We start from the raw sequence: 25,565 nt of genomic DNA on the forward strand, positions 1-25,565 counted from the left end.
TCGAAACAAACAACAACAAAAGCAAATCACCTCTTCACTTTTGGTATGAATAGTTTCCAAACACACAGCTATGCGTATTTGTGGCTGTAAGAATATGCACCATATTTCCATCCACAGAATGTATATCTTTCTGTCTGTCTTTCTGTCTGCTTCAGGACATGTATAGTGAAGTTTACTTTCTGAACCCTGGTCTCAACTCAGATTGTATTATATTTTGCTTTCCTTGGGTGTAATTTTCACTGGATAAAGGTTCATGTCTATGACCTGTTATGTGTGCATTGTGCATATTTTCTGTTTATAAGCAATTTTCTGTTTGTTTCTCTTTAGACCCTCATGATCTCCCAGTGCCATGTCTCTGTGGTTGGTTGTTGTTCAGATGTTGGTGTGAGATGTTTTAAAAGCTTTGCTAAAGCTACTGCCCATCTCATACTAAATCACACAGCAAAAGCAAAGAAAGAGATGGGAGAAACCACATGTACAAACTACTTTTTTTGAGAGATCACAGAAGCTTTGAAAGTGGCTTGAATCTCCTAGTGGTCGATCTCCACTTAATTGTCTTATTTTGATATACTCCTTTTGTACATAGTCAGGTTGGCTCCTGATAAAACAGGTGAGTTTAGTTTGGATTGCTGAACCGCTCCTTAGCCATTCAGTTCACAGTGAGAAGCTAGTAATAATACCCATGTTATAAATACAGTATATACTACTGTCACTACCTGCCTTTAAAGCTATAATCAGTGTTGATCATCTATGTAGGTTACTTAAATAATCAAAAAGGTCATAAAAATCACGTAATCAGATTATAAATAACCATATACTTCTTCAGTACAGTTAAATTCATATTGAGCTTTATTGGCATGACCTCTTTCTTTGGTATTGCCAAAGCATGTATGATACAGACAATACATAAAAACAACAAGAAAATATATATGATTAGATAATTAAGTTAATAAAATCAGAATTAGAATTGCTTTCAACAAGTCTCAAAGTGTTCCACGTGGTAATGTGAACTAGAGAGTTTCTCTATACCTTATATAGGGTTTTAGGGTTGACAAAAAAAGGCCAGGCACTCATATGTGACTTTAGTAAGCTTCTTGTGAAAGGTCAAGGATAGGTTTCTTTTCTCCTCATCTCACAGTCTCCTCATTTTTTTCTAAAATTCTTAAATTAATGAATTCACATGTTTCACAGGATTTTGTTTTTCTTTTGTAGGAAACTTACTCAACTGCGGGGTGACTTATACACCTGATAAGCCCACTTCAGAAAAACAAAGTATTGCTCTTTAATTCAGTAAACACATCTGGACTGATGCATACGGCACCACACAATGAATGAGTAACCTTTGTAGGCACTCTTCTCAGAAATGCTCCAGCAGTAGTCTTAGAGCAACTTGACTCATATTCACCAGAATGTAGGCTTGTCCTATTAAGTCCTGATCTTTTTTATTCATCACATCACTGTGGCAGAGCCCACCAGTGCACAAAGTTGCAGAGTGATGTTTTCCTGTACGTCTTTGTTGATTTACATGGGTAAATAGACACAAATATAGATGCACATGCTCCATATGAGATGTCTTTCACTGACCTGGAATTAGTTGACACTGTTCAGAAGAAGCATATGACTTATATTTGTGCCTGCCATCAATCAATTCAGTTTTAAAATGTATCAAATGTATTTGGAAAGAGTTGAACTCTGATGATTAGTTCCCACTAACTGACACCATCAAATCCTAAAAAACCTATGGCTTGACACTGCAGTATTCATGCTTTGGGAGTCCTGCAAAATTGAATGCATTTTCTTTGTATGTGCAATACATCGGTGGTTTTGTCTCTAGTGGGACATCCTGTATTGTATTTGTTTCGTGAATTTAACTGACTTCTGCAGAAATTACAGCACTGTTGTAAAAAACAGAAAAACACAATCCTCTCCAAAAGTTATTTCCCCCTTATTTATTTGTTTAATTAGATGTTGCAGCCAAGTAGTGCTTAGTGTATTATGAATAGTTGCCATACAGCTTTTGTGCTAACAGGAGCAATAACGACACAATTTTGTTGCATTATTACTGCTATTTCAATACTTGTTGCATACTCATTTCAGCCAGCCGGATTGATGTAAAATGCTACACAGATAGTGAGTAGTAGGCCATCAACAGACTTCATTTTAATCAGAATGGGCACTTGGTAAGATTTAGACATGCACAATCAAAAGACACATCATTTGCAAATTAATATTTATAGCAACGTTCAATAAATAATGAGCTCTTCATCATGTTAATTCCAAATAAATGGGCAAATTCTTTTCCCCATTTTGTTTCATTATTTTTCTAAGATGAAGTTTCCGGTACAATGCTTGTTGTCTCTTATAGGTACTGAAAAACTTAAGCTACTTCTTTTTCTTTTCTTTTTTTTTTCCCAAGTTCCTTGTTTTTAAAACCTTGATGCAATATTATCTTGGGAGACGCCGCTGGTTCTGGATTGCTGAGTCATGTGGGAGGCAGCCTTATCATTATTTAAGCAACACACTTTCGGTATGTATGGGTAAAAATATTGAAATGGAGCTTGGGGGAAAATATGTCTGTGGTTTCCTTATGACATTGCGGACTATTGCAGTTCAGAACGCCTGCAGCTACATATTTCACTTGTCATGCAACTTTTGGTGTCATTTGTGTATGAGTTCAGAGCTGAAGCACCGCAGCGTTGATGAGAACATCCCTCCCAGTTGCATTGCTCTTTTGCAGAAATTCAGAAGGAATGCTGGACACAGGTGGTGACTCAGCAAAACACTGAGTCAAATCACCCCGAGCAGAGTTCCCTATTCTTCCCTGTAGTGGAGATATAACTCCATTCCTGTGACTTAGAATTAATTAAAGTTCACCCTAATAAACCTAAATGGAAATCAACACGTAGATCTGTTTTATGTATCCTTAATATACAATTAACTTCAATTCAGGCTCATTTTCTAAATAAACACAAGCATTTTAGTCCTTATGACAATAAGAATAATTCTGACACAGTTACAGTATATCAACACCACTGCTATTATTTTTCTGCCGCTTTCACAGCAATTCATAAGGCTTGTAGGCAACTTTGTTACAAGTGAAAAATGTGTTATAAAAACAGGGAAACTATTTAAAATCATATCATTGTAATAAGCTCCAAGGTGCTAGTAGGTATTCAGTATGGAAAGTGTACATCATGCAAGAAACAATATAGAAAATACAATGAATGATGTGTAAAGCATAAAGTACAATATACTGTATATGAAGTGAATGTGCAGCTGGAAGAAAGCAGTGGAAACAGCAAGAGATAGTAGCTATGATATCATATCATATTTTTGTTTAGGAGATGGGTGCTATATTTATACAAGGCTGTTTGTGTTGTCATTCACCAGAAGATTTTCCTGCAGCTTGACTTTATTTTGGTGTGTAATGTAATTCAACAGAGCATGTGCGAACAGGCACTTATTTAGGAAGCGCTGCCAAGAGAAAAACTGAGTAAAAGGCCACACAAAGAGACACTCCAACTTAATTTTTCTTCTCAGGATGTCCACAATATGTAGGACAGAGGCTACTAATTTAGGTTGAGCAATGTTAAATGGTTATTGAGAAAAACAGCTCAATTAAACGACAGCAGATTTTGTCACACTTACTTGGGATTTTTTTATTTGTCCTGTTAAATAGCAGATAAGGATTTCCTGTAGAGGTGACATCTCCTTTATCTTGCTGCCTACAAGGGTGGAGTCCTGTTCCATGAGATAAATAAGAAAAAAACACATTTCCAAATTGGTGCACTGAAAGCCGCAAGAAAACAGTCAGGGAGTTTCCACATCTTTCCCACACTCAACAGGTATCTCCCTCTCTTGAGCAGAGGTCGTTGCACATTAGCTGCAGATATGACAATAATTTAAAAGCTATAGAGCTATAGCGCAAGACAGGATTAACTCATCAAGAGTGCTATCAATGCTATCAGAGTTATACAAGGCAGATTTACAAGAAATGATAGCGATAATGTATGGGACACAAGTTATTTAAACTAGCCTGCACCCCTCCCACCTTCCCTCCAAGCAGGGCAAGTTTGCCATGAGGTCTTGGAAATGTAATTAGCACTGCATGTTACTTAAATATGCATCAACAGCCTGATCAACTTCCTGATACTTAATTACAATGTTTCAAATATGTGTTATATGGTCCATATGTGTTATTCAGTACCTGATGATTACATTCTGTTTCCAAAACAAAGATTTGGATCTCTTTTCGGCATGGGCGGGATGAAATAATTCAGTCATTTCTACAGTCAGGGAGGCTATTTTGAAGACAAGATTAAGCATAGAAGAAAAACAGGATAGACTGAATAGGTTACAGGCGATCTCCGGCGAGGGTGAGGGGACAGCGTTTAGGGAATTATGGTGTACGCAAAATCTTCCGAAATGAAGTGGGCATGTGCAAAGTTCCTCTGAGTTTAAGTGCGTGTGCCCTCGACTACACTACTGGTTAAAACTGATGACAAACTATAAGAATTCAGTTTAGTTTCCGTTTATGTAGAAACTTGACCGAGATTTTCATGATACGGAAAGGAAAACATAAGTGGAATAATCCATGGAAATGTAGTACATGATGAGACATGAATCTCATTTTTTCTAGGAGAAATGAAGGCTGAAGACTTTTGCCAGTTTAGAATATGTGTGAAAATTTAAAATAGACTATAAGAGCCAAATGTCCTGCTTTCAATTTTAAATTATACTTAAATAATAGAGGGGGGGGGGGGTTATTGACTATTAAGGTATTATCCAGTTTGCAGCATTGAGTTTAAATTGCAGTATTATTTTGAACTTTTGCTTGATTATATTTTTACCCATACCACAGAACAAAGTTGTGCATTTATGTAAAGAGCTTTTAAATTGCTTGAATTTGTATTTTTATTTTGTTCCAAAAGGCAAGCATGGGGCTATAATTTTTATGCTAATGCCCACTATTAAAACCCTTTCCTTTTGATTAAACACCAAATATTTATTTAAACTTTGCTTGAAAGATTATGGGGATGTAAAATGTGTTCAGAGCAATATTCTGCATGGCAAAACACAAAATTGCTGTTCATTTAGTGCCAGAGATGACAGAAACTTTGAACAGAAGAGGTATTCTCACTTTAGTTCCTTCATTCTTGTTTTAAATGCAAAATGTAGAACAAATTAACAGTTTTCACTGCAACATAGCCCTTTAAAGCAGGGATAAGATCTATTTATTTCCAAACAGATCTGAGTCAGATTATACAGTATTTTCTCCTGTGAGTGAAGGTGTTAGTGCTGTTTTTGTTTCAAAGTGAGCAACGTTTGATATCTCAGAGCAGATTAAAATATAAAGCAATTTGTGCAGAGAACAGTTTCATTTCTGAATCGTTATTTCTGTCAACAACATACTTTCAAAAAGTAAAACAACTGAAAACTTAAGATAGCAGCATTTTTTAAATAGTTTTGTTTTTTCGTTGACTTTGGCATGCGTTAGGTGTGTATTCATATACAAATGTTTTATAATTGAAAATACATGTACACAGATATTTGTATAACAAATTAGTTGAAGGTATTCATACCCTTAATTTGAAACAGTAAATGGTGGTGATTGATTTAGTCGAATGGATATTGTTTAGTTCAAAAAATACTTAATGAACAATTACATTATTTCAGATTTTGTTGAATGCTGATTCAGTCAAGAGAAAACTGAAGATTCCCATTTATTGACCTGAGTTTTTCAGGTCAAGTTTCTGATGCCACTCCGTTGATTTCTAATAGTGTCATTGACATGAAGATACATAGAGTGACGTTTGTGTATGATAAGAGGGAGTCACCTGGACAGTGTATTGCTCTGGTTTCTTTGTATCTAATGGGTTGTAAACCCATGTTTGGCCTTGCGAAAATTTTGATACAATGTTTTCCCTGAAGACTGTTGTCTACCATGTCTAAAATATACTGATAGGCATGGTGGCGTCACAAAAACCTGCCCCTACACAGCACATGTGTAATCTATCTACTTGTTTCTAGTAAGTTAGTATTGTGTATATACGTTTCTGCCACATCATCATTCATCCAGTACTGGAGTATGATATCCCCATCCATGCCTGACTTATCATGCTGATCAGAGGGGTACATAGGAGAAGACAAATATTAACTATACTGGGCACTGGTGTTATCAAGCATTCTCAAAACAAACACACACACGCACACACACATACATGGGCATGCATACACCATATAAAACACACAATAACCATAAAATAATTATAATATGTACATGCATATATTTTGGATATTTCTCCGTTTGAAGTATCAAAATCAAAAAGGCGATTTTATGAAAACAAACTGAATTAATGGAATTTTTCAATGCATAACATTTATAAAAATCCATGGTGTGTGCCTAGTTTCCAGGGCAGCATTCACTGCTTTAGCATTTCACACAGTCCACTGTGAAGTGTGAGAGGTAGCCTTGTAATTAAAAGCATTAGCTAAATTTGTTCATTTATATCAGCATATCAGCACAAAAAATATATAGACCGATGAACAAAAGGTGCTGCCTGTTTCCTATTTCATGCATCTTTAAGCAGCATTCAAATATGACTTAGGAGCTTAAACAACATGTATGCCATAATTAGATTAAACACTTAAATAAGTCAAAGACGTTCAACATTGGTAATCACGTTAAATAGTCAAATTTAATTTGGAGTCTCTGAATCCCACTTTCTTTAGGAATGCATTATGCTCTGGGATGTCAGAGTAAATTAAAATTTCCCTTGCACACTAAAGCATCAATTTCCTTATGGTAATTATCTGCTGGAATGGATGTGTCACTAGCAAGGAGTCAGGCATGCTTGACATTTAGCCTCTTTATAGAAAAATGATTACAAAAAATTAAGATGAGTGAGTAAAATTAAACATATGCCTGGTAAGCTGTGTTGAAAGCCCTCTAAGATCATTTGCAAATCAACTATTGTGTTAGCGAAACTGCTTTTAAATGGAAGGTCGACTAATGAGATGCAGCCTTTTAAAGTGACTAGAGACTGTAGACATCAGATGGGGAAAATGTGCTCATTTAATCGTACACTAAAACTAATTAAAATTATATACAATATTAGTATCAGTTCACGTAAGACAGTGTTATCATATTTTGCCCCCCAGGATGGCCCCTTATGAAAAAAAAATGTGCCATATGTTTTAATAAATACATTTTATTCTATTTTATTTTCAGCAAAGATCCCATCTCCAGGTTTAATGAGGAATAAGACAAAGGCTGCTTTGGGTTTGACATTGCTCTTCCAAGGCAGGTATGGCTCAGGTCCATATTCCGAGTCAGATATTTAAGCTTTCCTTCTTATATTTCAAGTCTAAAATAGCTCCCAGAGGGACTATGGGACATTGACTTAATGGGAATTACTGAAAACGCATGAAAAAGCTGCTGATTGGCCTCAGTGTGCTGTCACTCAGATGAACCCTCCCCCTTTCACTGCTCATCTAGACAGCACACGGATGTACTTCCTCTTTTGCCGTTTTGCCATCCTGATTATGTCTGTGTGTGTCTATAAGAGCAGTGGGAAACTGGAAGGCTCATCTGAGTGACAGCGCATAGAGGCCAATCAGCAGCTTTGTCATGCCTTTTCAGCATTTCCCATTCCGCACAGTAATGCCCCATAGTCCCTTAGGGAGATATTATATTTTTTCAGATAACCAGCGTTGCACACACACCCTGATGTCCTCTTCATTCTGGATTCCCTCTCCCTCTCTATCTCCTATAAATTGGATTCCTGTACCAGGGGGGTTTAAGGGGGAACTTAAACCTACAGTTCAGATTTACTGTTTTTATTGGTCAATGGGATTAATTAGTCCAATGCACACTTGTTTATTTTTGCAGAGTTAATCATCAATAAGGGCTCAGAATAAACTGCCTTTGACTAGTCCCTGTGCACATGCAAATACACATCCCACAGTAATATATAAACTCTTCTTATGTCTGGCTTCTGCTAAGTCCACTACTGAATGGAAGAACTCCTACTGTGGTAGTCAAAACCATACTTGAAAGTCATGAATTTTGTGTCAATATGCACTGGAATGGTGGGGGCGAAGGACGACTTCCGTTGTTTCATACCAGTAAAACCTTAAATTATGTATTGTAGGTGATGCCTTTATTCTCTATTAAAGCCTTAAGGCAGAACATTGTACTACCGGTATAGCTGGCCTGGAGAGGTTTTGTAAAAAGGTATTAGGTATTAGGGAGGGAATTCTATGTTTATTTCCAGACAGAACAATTCTTGAATAGGCCAAAAATGAAATCTGATTATAGACAAGCTTTCTAATGGTGTGGAGGTCAGATTTCGCAGCTTGTAGCAATTCGGAGATATCGTTGTGCATGTAGTCTTCAATTGCTGTTTCCATTATGTTTGTGGTCAAACAGATCAGTGTGTAGCACTCTGTGTTAACAGAAACACTTCTCTGTCTGCGCTGTGAATTGAAAGATGTTTTCCCACCAGCCTTTAAAAAAATTAAAGCAAATAACACATCAGAAATACAAGAAAGACAGCTGTCTTTGAATTCTAAACAGAAAGGAAAAAGACAGCAACACATTGACCAACAGTTCTTTAAGTTGAATTTCAAAATGTTTTATTTTTAAGGCAATGACAATTACAACGTGAATGAAGACAAAACACTACTGACCAATTGGTTGCTTTTAAAAATAATAAGCTATCGTGTAGCACACAATGGATGTGTATTTTAAATCTAATAATCAGTGTTCACATTGAGCTCTAGGTCCTAAAAAACGGTGGTTTACAGACAACAGATTAAGGTGCTCAGATAGCAAAATGATTGATCTTATGGTGTAGCATTCATGTACCGCAAATCCAGCAGAAAACAAGCTCTGAGACAAAAAAGATTTAGCATCTTTGTTCAGATTTCACATCTTTGTCGCTATCAGTCGTGCAGCACACTATTTTGTTGATTGCTTTTTCTTCTCTTTACTGACGTGGCGAATACTAAACATAGCACAGTAACCTACAGGGTAGTGGAACAGGATCTTGTGAGATCTACAGCTGGGAAGATCTTTGAAAAACGCGCCCAGGACATGACTGTTGCCTTGGACTGGAATACTTACATATGTGGTTAAGAAATGGTGACCTTGATTTTGCTGGATGCTAAAATGCTTAGCCCCTGCTTGGTCCAGGGGCTTCCCTTTGCTGTCCTGAGAGGGAGTGAGGCACAGGCGCACATCATAATCTCTACTAGACTGCTCCACCTGAAATATCATGTGAGGCTGAGCATTAGTCCTTTCACCTTCAAAATCTTTCTTTCTATTTTATGCTAGAAATAGGAAATGAACCTGAGAGAAATGAGGAAGAGACTTTTTTGAAACTTTTATATGAGTAGAGGCCATAGGTGAAAGTCTGAGTCACACATACACTAGTTTACAATAACACCAAAATAGAAAACAACATGCCATTTGAGCATATAGATCTGTATATTAAAAGCATTTCAACAGTACAATATGTATATAACAGAATACTTAGATTAAGAGAAGAATAAACATAAATATGTTTGTCTGTTTCTATAACATATTTCACATAATCGGAAATAGGAAAACGTGTGTAATTTTCTCTGTAATCCGTCATGCATAATAAAAGTATTTCCCAGACAATAGAAGCTCCAGAAGAACGTGGGAGAAAAGTACTCCTCCTGGTTATTAATGCGAGTTTCAGAAACACCGGGTTAGTTCACTTTCAGTAACATTTCCAGGAAAGTCAACCAAAGTGCTGCCACAGCAGTTGTATAACATGCTATTTTGCATTTTGATTCATGCTTCTGATGGAGACTCCTATGTGCTCCTATGCTGCTTCTTACCCGGTTCTTCAAATAAACCTTAATATCCACTAACACTGCAAGACGCTACAGGCCAGTGGCTTTGCAATTTTCATCAACATGCCTTCAGTTATTTTAAATCAAGAGTCTCCTTTACGATTATTTTCTGGTGGGGTATTTAAATGAAATTAAATCAAAGACTGTGACCGTCAATACAATAGGTGCTGACTGGAAATTTAAACTTTAAGGAAATTAAACTGTGGCGGCTGGCTTCAGCCGGCGGAGAAAAACACAACTGCCTGGTGGGCGATTAGATCACTCCCCCAATCCGCTCGGAAGAAATAAGAATTCTTTGAAAACAACCTGATTAAAAAAATGGACATAACAGAAACACTTTGCTTTCGATTCATTTGTACGGCAGTGTAATCTGACACACATTTGCCAAGTGAATGTTTTAATAGGAAGGATTAGTCATAGATTTCAATTAGTTTATGAAGGTATGATTATTTTATTTATCTAAATACCTTTTAATATCTACACACATCAGTCAATCTTATAAAAAAGACTGTTCTGAATATGTTCCTGCTTATTGCTGGATATACAGTGGCTGATTGATGTTTGCATTAATGTCTTCTCAATGGTAACTTAATGATCTTTAAAATAATATACTGTATGTGAAAAACAAAACAGAAAATAATAAAAAAACATAGATACTATAAAATATAAAATATCAGGTCTTAATATCTATTTATTTAACAATTTAATTTCAATATTGGTTTTACTTCAGTAAAATGAGATAATGAAGCTTAATTTTTCCAGACATTGAGTAAATGCGCAAAGCACACATAATATAAACATAAAGGGGATTTAATGCTGTATTTCAGAGAATCTGCAGAATTTTCTTCTCTTCGTTTTACATAAACTCCGATAAACACTTTACTGTAATTGTCTGCGATTACCGCAATGTGTCACAGTCCTGGTTATGTGACTGTGTGAAATTGCTGGATGTGTAAAGCAGGAAAACAAAATAATAACACAATAAAAAACTAACCATTACGTCAAGTAAACATGTAAGCATGAGTCAAAATTCTGAAACGTGAGTCAAAGCGCAAGATATTAGGTGTCTGGAAAGTGCTGACACTTGTGATTGGAATTGAATGTTTTCCTTCACTCAATTTATGGAAAAAACAAAAACACTTTTTTTTGCATTGGAGTACATTTAGTGTATCATCATTAGAGCATTACTTATCCATTTATTAATTTATCTATTTACATTGCAATGCTTCATTTATTTAGACAAAAAGGCACACCTTCCTTCAGGTTTATAAAGTTTGTGTTTTCTTAAGTGCTTTTGACAGATGGCAGACAGATAGCGCTGGCCTTTTGACAATGTCTTTCCACCGTCTCATCAAGCAGAGCTCAGACAGCCAGTATGGGGCCCCCGCACTCAACGTTGCTTCCAAAGGTTCCATGTGGTTTTCAATATGGTCTAACGTCCATTCGAAGAAATGCAAAGACCAGACGTGATGTATTTGTGGCCTGAGCACAGGGGGTTTTAACCTGGGGCCTTAGAACTGGCAGGCTTGAGAGGATCAGTCCCTTAAGCAACCCTTCCGCTTAGCACCTCGTAAAGTCCTACTCTTCCCATCGGCGAATCATGGCAAAGGTGTTTGGTCTCATATACGTCGATCAGACAAGCTTGCAACTGCACCTACCTTTTCCTGATCTCAGATTCAATGTGTCAAACATCTATAGTAGAGGTCAGAATGGAAAAGCAATCCCAATGGTTTCACAGAGAGTGTGGCATTTATTCCTATCCTTGAGACTATTGTGAGGTGAATTAGAAACATTTTCAACTGTTTGATGTCTGTCTTACAAAACCAAATCCATTAAAAAAATCACAATCTGTGCTTCCCAGTCTACAATAATAATATATATATATATATATATATATATATATATATATATATATATGTTTCTGTTTCTGTTTAACAGCACAAGCTCATTCTCTGTCATTCTCTGGAGAGATGCTGTCCCCCTTGGCATTTTAATCGTTACTGGCCGTTAGGTTTCCTTTACCAAATTACTCAGCCAGCCCAACAGCTTCCTGTCATTTAACACTTTTGTTTAAGATTCAGAAAATTCAGGCTGGAATCCTGTCTCCTCCTCTCGTTCCTCCTGTTTGGAGGACTCTTAACAGAAGTGAGGACAGCAAAAAAGAAAACCACAATAAAAAAAAAGCAAATAAGAATGCGGTTACCCAGTGTGCCTTGGCATAAAATAGGTGTTTCAGTTGTTCTCTCCTCTGTTCCAAATTGTTTTCTCTTTTGTGTTCTGTTATTAACGGTGTAAAGTACTCTGTGGCAACTTGCTGAGAAGTGTGCTACACTACATACAAATTGATTGATTCATTCATTGATTATGGATGTGTTTTTCTCCAGTACCCCCAGTTGTAAAAGTTTCAAGTAATCTATCAGGTTCTATCAATTCTTAACATCAAGAAGCCAGTAAAATAATCAATAACATTAACAAGATACATTGTTTTTAATGTCTGTTTAAATGTAGTGTTGCTACTGGAAATGGCTTTACAGTTATAGTTTTTATATATATATATATATATAACCCATCCAGCTCCCCCCACAGTGGCTGCCCGAGCTCTACCCCAGAAGATGTTATCAGTATTTTAACATATTCACACCACAAGGGATCCTTATCCTTTTGTTTCACAATAAGGATGTGTGTATGTCTACAATTTACTTATCTCTATCTACGAAAATAGATTTTCAGATCATTGAATAGAGAAACAAATATTACAGACTAGGGAAAACTAGGACTAAAACTATGTAAAGACGAAAAGGATACTGTGAAAATCTATATTGTAGGTGTAACTAAGCTGCGATTTCAACTTGCCAACGTCAGAAGTTTTTGAGAAGAAACTGTTATGTTTTTCTGTTCAGTTCAGTGCCACAAAACAACAAAACAAACCCATGAAAAAGCATTATCAGTTATTGAAGATACCCAATGAGATTAAGCGATTCTGAAAAAACCCAGGCTCTGAAAGTAGTTTTACATTGGTTTTCATAAGGGGAAGAGATCTGACACAGAAGCCCATATGGTGGGTGTTATCAGACCATCTCCTTTGTAAAACACACATTTCATTCTTTTGGCCTTTTTTAATATAACTGAAATCACCCAGTAACATAAGTATTTTAAGGTGAGGTTTACAAGCAAGTGTTGAGGAAACCGAGAAGAGTCACCATGGATGTAAAAACAAATCTCCAATTCATATATAAATATATTCCGAACAGTAACTACCAAAGAGTTGTTATTTTGTAACTGCTACATGATTTGCATGGTTATAAAAACACGTAAACACCTATTTATACAGCAATAATGTCTCTTGCAAGTTCTGCATATGCAGTGTCCTTATGTCTGAGCACAGCTGGGGAAGAGGCTGATATTTTTGCAGGTGAATTTCCCTGTTCGGGTGAGTTTAGGGCTTAGTTGCACTTTAGAGAATTCAAGCTGATGGTAAGATGTAAATCAGGAAACCAGTGCAGCCCCCGTCTGCACACAGGAAGAGGATATGGGTCCCGCTGTGCCTGCCAGCTGCAGTCCTGTCTTTTTCACTTATGAAAGTAGGTAAAATGTGTCACTATCAAGGAGGGCTTAATTCCATTAACTGTTTTCAAATGTATCATATATATATATATATATATATATATATATATATATATATATACGTATATTTATATATATAGTTATATATATAAATATATCAGGGTGGTGCACAACTATGGGGAATTTTAAAAAGTTGTTTAAAATAGCTCTCGCACCCTTCTCAGTTTTTTCACTCCCGTCATACTGATAAATCCTACCAAATTTGGATTTGCCGTGATCATTTCAAAATGAGTCCCTCAACACTCATTAACTTTTTGTCTATTGGTAAACACCTGATGTAATGAGTGGACAAACTAAGGGTACCAAAAGTGAATATTTAATAGCTAATTAGAAATCCTAGCACATAATTATTCCATTAGAAACCAATTTATTGACACACTTTGTTTTTAACAAACTGTTTTTCAAAGTTTTAACAGCAAACTTACAGTTTAAGCCCTATCTGCTAAACTGTGTGTTCCTATTTCTTCAGCTGGGCAATCATTGGCTCATTCTGCACTAGCATGACTGGGCACCTGCATACTGGCATCAGGAATAATCACAGTGGTGTCAGGTTTCTGTCCCAGACAAAAGCAGAGTTATTGATTTCTGGTCTTGATGTACAAAAGGCAAATTACTCTCTGAGGAGTTTTGGGTTTTTTCTCCGGGGTGTTTTCAGTGGTGGGGATCAGGATCTGGCGGTGGGGCTGAAGTATTTTTAAATCGTGTTTCCAAATGCATGGGCATTAAAGAGTGAAAAACTCATCTACATTAAAATTGTATTTGTTTTACAAAGCAAAGCAGAAAGGCCACGGGTATCTTTCATCTGCTTCTGAGAATTAGAACCAAATTTATAAATCACTCTAGAAGCCAGCAAGATATGTAAACATGAAAAAAGTCACAGTATGTATGTTGTAGGATATCCAAATTGGTAATTTTGTACAAAGATTTTTTCAAACCAGGCCATTTTCACTTTCAGAGAAATGCATTTGAACATATTCTGAGGTAAACGCCTGTGTTGAGCTCCGAATGAAGCAACTTCATGAAGAGGAATATAAAGAAGATTTATTAGAAGAGTTCCAGAGAAACAGACGAATTGTAGACCTACTTCCTACTGCTTCCTTTTTTGACCAAGGTAACAAAAAGGACACTGTGACAAAAAAGGAAGGACATGGAACAGTGTGCGTGGAGTTGGAAGACTACAGTGACCAGCCATGAACATAAGAAAGAGTAATTGTGCCAATAGGTTGCACTATCTTGTAGGTTTCCTCCAAGTTGAACTACAGTTAATCGAGTTCATTTCAATGTATCTATTATTTTCAAACAAAGTAAAATTTTCGAAACCACCATTACAACTTAACAAACACTGTATAACAATACATTACAAAAAAACACCAAATATTAACCCTTAAAGGACTGTATGGTTAATTAGTATGACTTCAGTGGGGTAATCAGCACAATCACCAATTATAGAATAACTTTTCAGAACTGGAGACAGAGTCATGTTGGGAAAGTCCAATACTACTTCTTCACACTCAGCTCATTTCAATCCCACATCCCAAAACAATTCCACATTGAAAAAATGTTGGCTGCGTTGACAGTCAAAATATTGCAGTTCCATACAGTAAAACATGGCAAGACGTAAGGTGAAAGGCAGAGTTTGTTTGGCCAGTGTGACAACAGGAGAGGTGGTGGAGAGAAGGCAAGCTCGTAAAGGAACGTTACAATTCCCATATTCAACGTCAAGCGCTACTCTCGGAGGCGACTGATGCAAATGAGGCGTTTGTTTTTGACGATAAGGATCCTGAACATACAGTGAGATTAAATTTAAAAGGGGAACAGTGGGTTTTGAAATTGGTGTGCTGACCTCCCAGACATCTTTTATCAGAGGAGCTCGACAAGGAAACAAGGAGCCAAGGAACACAGTCCAACCTGCATCACTGATTAGGCATAACTGAGCAAATAAAAGTCATAACAGCCAACAAGGGGTACTACTTTGATGCTTTTCAGTAAGATTTCCAGGTGTGAATACTTTAAATGATATATAGCATTGAAATTAAGGAAAGTACACATTTTAAAGGCCATCCACTACCACCACTGTTGGTTTACTCTTAGGTTTGCTTGCGCACTGCGTTAAGAAACAGAATCGGGAGAGAATTGGGGCTGGATCGGGAATCACTCACATTCACACACTCCCAGGGAATGAAAGAATGAAACGTGACCCCGGTTCAGCACACAATGATCACACCGGTCACAGGAGCACTCATCGAAATCAGGCCAATTATGCTAATGTGGCATGTCATTATTCACAAGCTTACAGAATCAACCATTTAGATCACATTATTATAGATCTATTCAAGATGGTTTCATTAGTAGCAAAGGCACACTTTCCACTCAAGGATTTTTTTCTATTTATTTTTCTTCTGTCCTCTCCAGGTTCTGTCAGGCCTGAACGACTTCCCTCTTCTCGCTTTGGAAGGGGTTGTATGGAGAGACAGTTGTGACCATTCTGGACAGGGGTCCGAGATGTCTATGAGGAGAGAAGTTCCCGCTGGTTGGAATGTACCTGGGAAGTGAAAAAGGGAGTGGGGTTGTTACTAACTCAGTAAATGCATGGACACAATTTTTTTCAATGTATAATGATCTCTCATTAAAACAAATCATGAAAATGTTTAGTCTAATTCACTCTATAGATGTATTATGAATGCTTCAGCATCAGAACATCTTTTTTTTATTTTGGAGACATAAAATTTGATTGCTTGGCTAACTTCTTATGAGTCATATTACCCCCAAAGCATGGTTTGCCTATTCATCATTAAGTCTGCCTTGGTATCTTAATTTCCTGTACCAATCCAGTACATTTCAATAATATGTGACCTTGTAATGTTAACCAACATTTGCATAGTCTATTGTTTCCCAGCTCACGTTGAGACGAAACCACTCTTCAGTTCGGTCTAGGGCAAGCCAGAAGCAATGGTGCTAGATTTGTAAGATTTAGGAGTCTGACAATAACAAATATTCCCGTTAAGGTTGACATTAGATATTATCCCTGATTCATTAAAACAGTGCATGATTAAACAGGCAAATAATAAAAAGAAAACAATCAAGATGGCAATTCACACAAATACCTTTATCTTTAACTTAAATCTGTTATCCTTCCACAAAATAACAGCACATTACCAAGATAATAAAGTTGTTTGAAAATGTTTATCTACATCTATCGATCTATACTTCTACATGTAAGTATTTATATTTAGGAAAGACGGTTTAGTCCTACAGTAATTTTCAGAGGAAACACATGTACACCAGGGGCTAGCGGGCTCCAGAAAAATGGATCGTGCTCGCAAGAAACCACGTTTACCACGAGCAGACAAGCCCTCGCAAAGAGCAGGAGACCATCTGGTTGCATCATGACATACAGACAATAGGCTTCGGAGATGGAGCTCAGGTGGGGCCCGATCGGTGTGGCTCACTCGGGAAGGGGCTTAATATAGTCTGTGCATCAGAAACAGGGGCCCTTGAGATAATAACGTGATGCAATTGCAACATAAAAAAAACTAAACAAAAATCTGACTATGAATCGTGAGAAAACAAATGACAATATGCGAGGCAGGGCACATTTCTCCCTCTCTGTGTTTGTGTATTATATATAGACATACAGATATTTAAGAGCCAACTCCTGAAGCACCTGCACAAGCAACACAAACACGCAAACCTCCACTCAAAATATTAGGAAAATCAATAGAAAACGGGGTGAACCATAGAAATGAAAGCTACTTCTGTTATGTTTTTGTGGTTTTGAGTTCTGCTTCCCTATTGTTTTTGCTCTCCCTGCAGCTGGGTCACTTCAGCTGTCTGCTTTCTCCTGGTGTGTTGATGCAATCCAGGTCAGGCTATACAAAGGCACCTACAGTCTTATTTCCCCAGCGCTGTCCCAGTCCTAATCACTGCACATACTGTACATATGTTTTCAACTGAAGGTGAAAAATGAAACACACCAATACAGTGAAAGACTTGCTGAGTCGCACACACAATGTGTGTAACCCATCCTGAGCAGGGCACCAATTTCTTTCTAGGCTGGATACAGGGTAGCGCTCAGCTAATTGTGCACTGCATCATGGGGGATCCTAGTCACAGTTGGCCATACGACAGACCTATCCAGTCATGCATGTACTACAGCACTCTTCGCCGAGGATTTATTTTGGCTCCCGTTTTGGATCCCCATCATTTCATCCTCTTCTGGTAAGTATTTTGTTTTTCCTTGCTTGTGACTTGCTTTTTGTGTGCCCAGGACAGATAAAGAAAGGAAAGTAATACATCTGAGCATCTGGTCTGAACTGCAGCACTTCCAGAATTGTGGAACCAGGCATTTTTTATAGATGCCTCTCCTTGCAGTTACCAAATGGCAAACTTTTACTTCACGTCTAAGGTCCAATTGGATCAGTCATACGATATATCTGCTTATATACACTGCAAACATGTTCCACATTTTTTGTGTTGGTAGAGAGCTGGCAAACTAGAAGCTAGCACTAGATTTATGAACACACAAAAAGATAACAAGTAACAGTAACTATGGCAAGTAACAATTAATAATAATAATAATAATAATAATAATAATAATAATAATAATAATAACAACAACAATAATGGCACATGACTTAAAACGGCTAGATTTAAACTGTGCTTGAAGGAAAACACTGTAAACTGCCACCCTTGCTCAATTCTGCAGGGGAAATTGGTCAAAAGATAAGATTTAGTGGTCACACGCTTCAAATTTGTCAATTCACGATGAATCGCCAATAGGATTGGAAATAGAGCAGTAGGGAACGAGAGTATAAAAAAACGTGAGCCTGTTTCCGAGGAATCTGTAGAGCTGTCTGTCAGTGGGACAGCCTCTCGGACCTTGGCTGGACTTTGTAAACAGTTATCTGAGCTTTAGGGTGAAAATTTGCTGTCCTGTGTTCACAGATCCCTCTGTGTGCGCCATTGTCCGTCATCCTGGCTCTGCCAGCAAGCGTCTGACACAACCTCTCTCCCATTCGCTTCCGTCTCCATCTTGGTTTTAGCCTGTCAGTCTACTGACTTCAGAGCTTGAAGTCTGAATAAAGAGCACATTGCTTTGCCATCCTCCCATTGGTACTTATGGACTCACTTAGGAATTTCAAAATTGCTGCAATATTTCCCACTGTCACCTCAGCTAATAAAGACAATTTTAAACTGGGTAGGGAAAAGTGGTTAATTTCTCAGGTGAGGAAACAGTATTCTAGAACCCATATGGGGCGGGAGAAAAAGACGGAGGGATAAGTGTAAGAGAACTTTGCTGAGAGCTGAAGGATTTTTTAACCAATAGGTTTTGTTTTTTTCCTGCTCCACTGACTAACTTCCCTCTTTCTCAACGTCCCCTCTCCATTTCCCTTCCTTACCACATTCTCAGCCCCTATTAATTATCTCCACTGTCAGTCACTTCTAATTTTCCAGCCACCCTTAGGATTTGAACCCATAACTCTTCAGATTCTGGTGTTGCATCCTGACCACTAGGCCACCAAAACCAACTGAAAACCTGTGGAGCGTTGAAGCGCAGTAAATCTAGGCTGGAGCAACGTTGGGGCCCCGACAAATTAAAAATGATTTGCTCCACCTACAATAGCAGGCTACTGGAGACTGGACAACAAAATAAAATGTTCTCACAATGTAAGTGAAACACACATGGAAGAAGTCAAAAAGGAGTTGCAGATGTGGTAACAGCCTGCGAATGGAAAGCATTGCATCAGATACAGTGGTGTGATCTCAGTTTAACTCTGAAGTGTTTATCTCCCAAAAAGGTACTTTTCAACCTTCCAGAAGGTGCGACTAAAAACAAACAGATACATTTCCAATTTGCTTACACAGGTTGAAAATTATATTAATCTTAAATATAGTTTTGGGGAAATTTACAAAGAAATACATTTCCCAATCTATTTCTTTCTTTTGTTATTTTATTTGCAGACAGAAAGAAACGGGTTTTGATTTGCAATTTACAAGAACAAACAAGACACAAGTATGTTGGAGAACTAGAAACAAAACAAGAACATTTGTTTTTGTTTATTTCGGTTGTCCATATTAACATCTTTAATTCAAGTAGTTGTCTCATGCCTGTAAATGTAGTAGGAATAACTGTCTGAAAAAACATCTTTGAATTTCCTTATTGACTACGAGATTATCTCGGATTAGTCATTTCCACCACAGTGTATGAAACAGCACGTTATGTCACGCTGGTTACTACTCAACACTTCACACAATGCAAATAAAATTAAAAAGTCTAATTTAACAGAACTGACTGATATCAACTGATCTTATGCTAGTGCCAGATATAATTGTGTACAGATCAGAAAAGCAGTATGAATAGCAATATATATATTTGTATTTTCTCAAACAAAAAAACATCACTCTAAACTCGGAAAAATGTTCCTGTAAAACCTCTATGACCAAATTGTTCCTAAAAATAACATCCAACGGATTTGTGAGGGATTCGGGTGCACCAAGTTACTTCACTAAGTTCACATTTATTTCCTATTTATTTCCCCGTGTTCCTCCTGGATAAGGGCGTCAGCTAAGTAACTGAATTATTATTATAATATTATTATTATTATTATATTATTATAAATAATGGAATCATTCTTTAAAGTTTCTTTCGAAAAGCTTCTGCATTCTTCACTAGGTTAACCCTTACCCGTGTGCCTGGGCGGAGGTGGGCGGTGAAGGGAGGTTGGAGTTTGCCGGGTGGGTAGCCTTGAAATGAATCCTGCCTGTGTAGCCAGGAATATTTGGGCGGCTGCAAAAAAAAAAAAAAGATGATCGAATTCAAAATAAGTTTGTGAGTAAATAAATAATGTAATGCATTCAGTAAATAGAACCTGATATTTTTTAAATGCTTTTCATATCATGCAATAGTTACAGTTGTGCCCCGGATAAATCAAGCACAGAGAGATTTGAGGGAATGTGACAAGATACCAGACAAAATTGTTAACAAAATCTGATGGATATACCAGCTACCTTATTTTAGCATACCATTACCATTTTACATGTAACACAAATCCCCCCAATTGATTCAAAACTGGGAATGGTGTATATTATATGTAAAGCAGCCTAAGAAAACAGAAACATGCCACAGTAACGGATAAGGGAATAATCTAGTAAATCTTCATTCATGCATACGGACACTAGCAGACATTAAAGCCTACTAGCTCTTAAATGTGTTGTAAATATTTGTCTTTTCATTATTTTACTGTGGTCCCCATACTTTTTATATACAGGATACATATCATACGCCATCTTCCTGCTTTTCAGGGCTCTTAAGATTTACCGCTGAACAACTAGGCCAACAACAAAACTCCATTCAGTGAGACCCTGTGCCCCCTGCTGGTCACATATACATACAACATGTGTTTCATGTTTAAACCAAGAAGCCGTGGGTTGCCTGAGGTTATGACAAAGCAGGGAAATGTGTTCACATTGATCAGATATGTATTTGTATAGATGCAATCTCCACCGCTGTAAAACGGTTGCTGTTCAAGACTCTAAGATCAGTGAATCATTTATCTTGTTCGGCCAGCAACCTAACCATAAACTGAACTTAATGATCCTCAAGTTAAAGAGATACAAATCAGCACAACTCAGCAAGTATTGGAGAATCAACGGGATTTTATATATATATATATATAACCAGAAATGAGTCGGTCTGTATTAAACTTCACCCTCGACCTTCTCCTTCTCTCATCTATTGTTGTAACCTAGAATGTGTCAATCTGCCTGGCACTGCGTTAGTCCCAGAGTGAATGCCAACACAGGCAGAGATATTTCTGGATACTTACTGTGCCGTATCGGTGTACTGGGGCTGTACAGTGCGAAGGACCGTGAAAGGGAGGAAGTCTGCATCGGGATTATCCACCTCATCTAGATTCTCAGCACCAATAGTGCCACTAACCCAACAAAAGTGTGAGGAAAAACACAAATCAGAGCTTTTACAGGTTAATACGTCTGTCACTAAAAATGTAGTTTTACAATACTTAAAAATAAATAATAATAATAATAACAATAATAATGAAGAAAGGAACTGACCTATACGATGGAATTTGACCTGTTCTTGGGCAAGGACTAACACTGTTAAGAAAACAAAACCACTGATTTAATTAGTTTTAAAAGTTGTTCCCATTAACATTTGTGTTGATTGATAGACTGTAAGCAGAGTTGGAGACACACTTTTGTACATTCTGTGCAAATGAGGAAAACATATAGAAAAACACAGAGAGTTGATACAATCTGGAACAAACTCCCCAGCGATGTGGCTGAAGAGACAATTTGGGAACATTCAAAAACAGACTGGATAGGATCCTTGGATCACTTAGTTATTAATGGACACCAAACGAGCACGATGGGTCGAATGGCCTCCTCTCGTTTGTAAACTTTCTTATGTTTTTATGTATAAGGAAATAAAATCTCATCCTCAGATGGGCAAAATTACACAATTTCTGCAGGACAAGGCAATTGGAGATGCAGTGAATCAGTGCACTCACAATGTCACAGGTTTCCTCACGATGTTTGGGATGCGCAGCTGCAATCTATCCCACAGTGATCCAACTGCCTTCAAAGGATGTTCACATTTCAGCCAACCAGAACACCAAAAACAACACGTGGCTCATTATTAATAAGAAAAGGACATAAGGCAATGTTTTACTTTCTGGTCCTTTCACTTACAAAAATACTTACAGACTGACGGTCTTTTTTCCAAAATTAAGTTTAGAATTTGAACGTTTACAACATATAATATAATCAATAACAGAAAATATTGATCACTTTATTTAAAGTTCCTTAGAAAATAATCCCAAAGTCCTGTTAAGTTCCTCACAGAATTCAGTCCTTTTAATAAACAGTGAATGTCTGCCGTCATGTGGTGAGGTTTATAAAATGCATTTCATAGGGCAGATAACCCAGTGGCCAGTTCTAATCTGTCATCGTGTTTATTGATCCTAAATGAAATTGTTTGAAGACAATCTACAAAAACAATGTGATGTAATACATTATTGCAATTCTCTCCCATTCACCAGATCTAAGAAACTCTCACTAAAAAGTCTACTTTCAGCCACTTTCAAATGTAGATCACATTTTAATGTCTCTGAGCTAAATCTGCCAATTAAATACCTTCTGTCTGAATCACATCTCCTTGGACAGTGCTATAGCTGAGAATATTAATAACCATATAATAACCACACTGATAGGGATACTGACTTGCCAGTACTCTTGCACGGGATCATATCTCTTCAGAGTAAAGTGCTGGTTCACTGGGTCTGCCATTCTCTCCTGAGTCGAGGATGGAGGCTTAAACCTCGGAGGCAGCTTGGTGTCCCATTCAACCTCCTCGTAACTCCTGGGTTTAATAAATATTTATATTCAGATTTCACTATTGTAATTCCTTTAAAATTACATAATGAATAAAGTCAAGGGAGACAGGTCAGAAATAAGTCAGAAAGGAAATAAATGAAATATGATACAGCCAATAACTTTAATTCAAGTTCGATATCACATTAAGTGAAAGTCTACTGCTTCTAAAGTTGGATATAGTTTTATATCAATCATATCTAAAACCAAATAGTCTCAGACTGGACCAGACAGCATCCCCCTCCTAGTTTGTACAAGTAGTGGCATTAGTGTCTGCCAAATGTTATATATTTAATTCCATTTTAATTAAAATAAAGTAGTTCCCCACCCCTCTGACTCCAAGAACAAAGAACTACATCAGTTGCACTATTTCTGTATAATGCATCGTGATCCACTCCTGCCACAATGGCACTTCTATGAGCAACTGCATGCAACTCACTGCTTATATGTTTGGGTCACATGATTAGGTGGCCATATTGAGAATGTGGCACTATTTATGTTTAAAGATAAGTATGTGTGAACCATATGAACATGCTTGGTTTAAAACAATGCAATCCCTATTATTCTTCTGGTGTGAGCAGAATTCACCTCTGGGTGGAAGACGTGTAAATATAGCGCTTTGCAGCCAAGTCTCTACATTGCAGCGAAGGCCCAGCATTGGAGACCTGAAAGACAAACAAAAACCATTGCAAAGTTTCAGCTTGAACATGGCGCAAATACAGAGATGTCATATCATCTCCCTCCCTCTCTCTCTCTCTCTCTCTCATGACAATGCACAGTCTATCAATACCTCTGTGGTAGGCTCGGGTTCAAAGGAGAAGTGATTGCAGGGTGATTGAGGGGCAACTCTGGCCGGGCTCGTCCAACCTTTAACAGGAAGCATGGACAGTAAGGGACATTGTCTTACACATTTGCACACAGGTTGCTCCTAAGCCTTTTTTTAAGAAAACAATAGCTCTGATGCAGCATTAACAGTTTTGCACTAGTGTTCAGTAAAGTGAATGTATTTTAACGATGCATACTACCTCCCAATCTTGCTCTGACAGCCGCAGCGGACACGGCCCTGGAATTCCACCTCTTGTCCGGGGACAGCTCAGGGGTCAACGCAGAGGGTCTAACCGGTGGCGTCTGGGGTCTCCTACTGGCCTCAGCCGGGCCGTTTCGCTCAGATGGGTCAAAGACACCCTGGCGGCTTCTCCCTTCGGTCATGAGGTCCCCTGCGGCCCCGGCGCTGCGCTGCCCCCCAAACGCGTCCCCCCGGAGCGGCGCTGATGCACGGCTGTCTCCGAGTCCGTGGGAAGAGGCGTCGGGGCTGCCCTTCTTCTCCTGGAAACTGTCTCCAGGATCCTGTGCCATCGGCAGATCCCTCTGTTTCATCATCCTGCCTTTTTCCAGAGCAGAGCAGTCCAACCTGCCCGGGTTGCAGGCGCCGGGCAGAGGCGTGGGGTCCGTGCACACCCCGCGCATGGCGCTATATTCTAGCCTGCTTTGCAGCTGCGTGCTGTGCTTTTTTAAACGCGCTGTGCTTGACACTGTTTGCAGAGCTGTTGCCGGGAGACGCACTGATCAGTGACCCAGGGTTCATTATTATTAACACGCAGGGCTCAATTTACAGCCTGTGCAGTCCCATTTACACTGACTCTGTTCTTTATAGGACGGGAAAAGCATGAGAGCGGGGGAGCTGTTACTTATGTGTTCATTTATTTGTTGTTTGATATTTCGTTTGATTATAATAACCAACTTCTTTACTGTGTTTTCAAGAAATATGTGAATGTGTGTCAGGTTTACTGGTTGTTATCCAGACACTGCCGATAGTCTATATACCGACTTATTATTTATTTAATTTTTCTTTGTAGACCCAAGTCCTACTGCAAACACCAGGGGATCCCAAAGTGCGGACAAGGGCCCAAATGCGGCCCTAGAGGATGTTTAGTGCGGCCCCCCAAAGCCCCCCTTTCTGAAGATTTACTATATTTGTACACTTACTGAATATTTTCTGTTACAAGTTGCACATGAAACCTGGGGGAAAATAATAAAACAACAATTAAAGTTAATAAATGTTCCCTAACAGATATGTATAGGAAATAAAATTGGTGGTTCATTATGTACTGTGCCCACCCCCCCATACCATGCAACCTCAGGAAATTGGAAATATTTATTCTTAAATTTAAGTTCCTTCCTTGGCCACAAGGTAGAGCCAATATCCCAACAATAACATGGCATGCCCATTGAATCGTTTGCATTTTAAATTTCCCCAAAGTAGTTTGTCTATTTAAGCTTAATAGTCCATAAACAAAGAAGTTCCCACTCAGTTGTGTTATATATTTTTTAATAATAAAACAACTACATAAAAATATACCTTGTGATTAATTAATAATGATTTAATACTCTTATTAATTTTAATTCTGCATACTTTAAACCTTCCATGGCAATGGTTTCCAAACCTGTCCTAGGGTACCCCCTATACCCTATTGGTTTTTGTACCAACTGAGCTCTCAATTGCTTAATTAATCCTAAATTGAACTAACAGTGCTATATACAGTTCAATGAAGTAGTTGGATCAAAAACCAGCAGGGCATGGGTTCCTCCAGGACCGATTTGGGAACCACTGGTTAATATCATGAGACTTTTAAGGACAAAATGTAAGCTTCAAACTCTTATTTCTT

The 25,565-nt window shown here is 37.9% G+C and overlaps 1 protein-coding gene across 1 annotated transcript; it reads right to left on the minus strand.

Annotated features, from left to right (window-relative positions):
• Positions 1–14,528: 14,528 nt before the first annotated feature.
• On the minus strand, positions 14,529–24,423 carry spmip7 (sperm microtubule inner protein 7). The gene is made up of 9 exons (XM_066691170.1): positions 23,925–24,423; positions 23,690–23,766; positions 23,488–23,564; positions 22,750–22,888; positions 22,038–22,105; positions 21,583–21,624; positions 21,336–21,443; positions 20,195–20,296; positions 14,529–16,051 (listed from the first exon to the last, which is right to left on the minus strand). Exons 1-9 carry the CDS (start codon positions 24,364–24,366, stop codon positions 15,928–15,930), a joined length of 1,179 nt encoding a protein of 392 aa, XP_066547267.1. The 5' UTR covers positions 24,367–24,423; the 3' UTR covers positions 14,529–15,927.
• Positions 24,424–25,565: the final 1,142 nt, after the last annotated feature.

This window comes from Amia ocellicauda, chromosome 18 (assembly GCF_036373705.1).
Source record: "Amia ocellicauda isolate fAmiCal2 chromosome 18, fAmiCal2.hap1, whole genome shotgun sequence".
Lineage (NCBI taxonomy): Eukaryota > Metazoa > Chordata > Actinopteri > Amiiformes > Amiidae > Amia > Amia ocellicauda.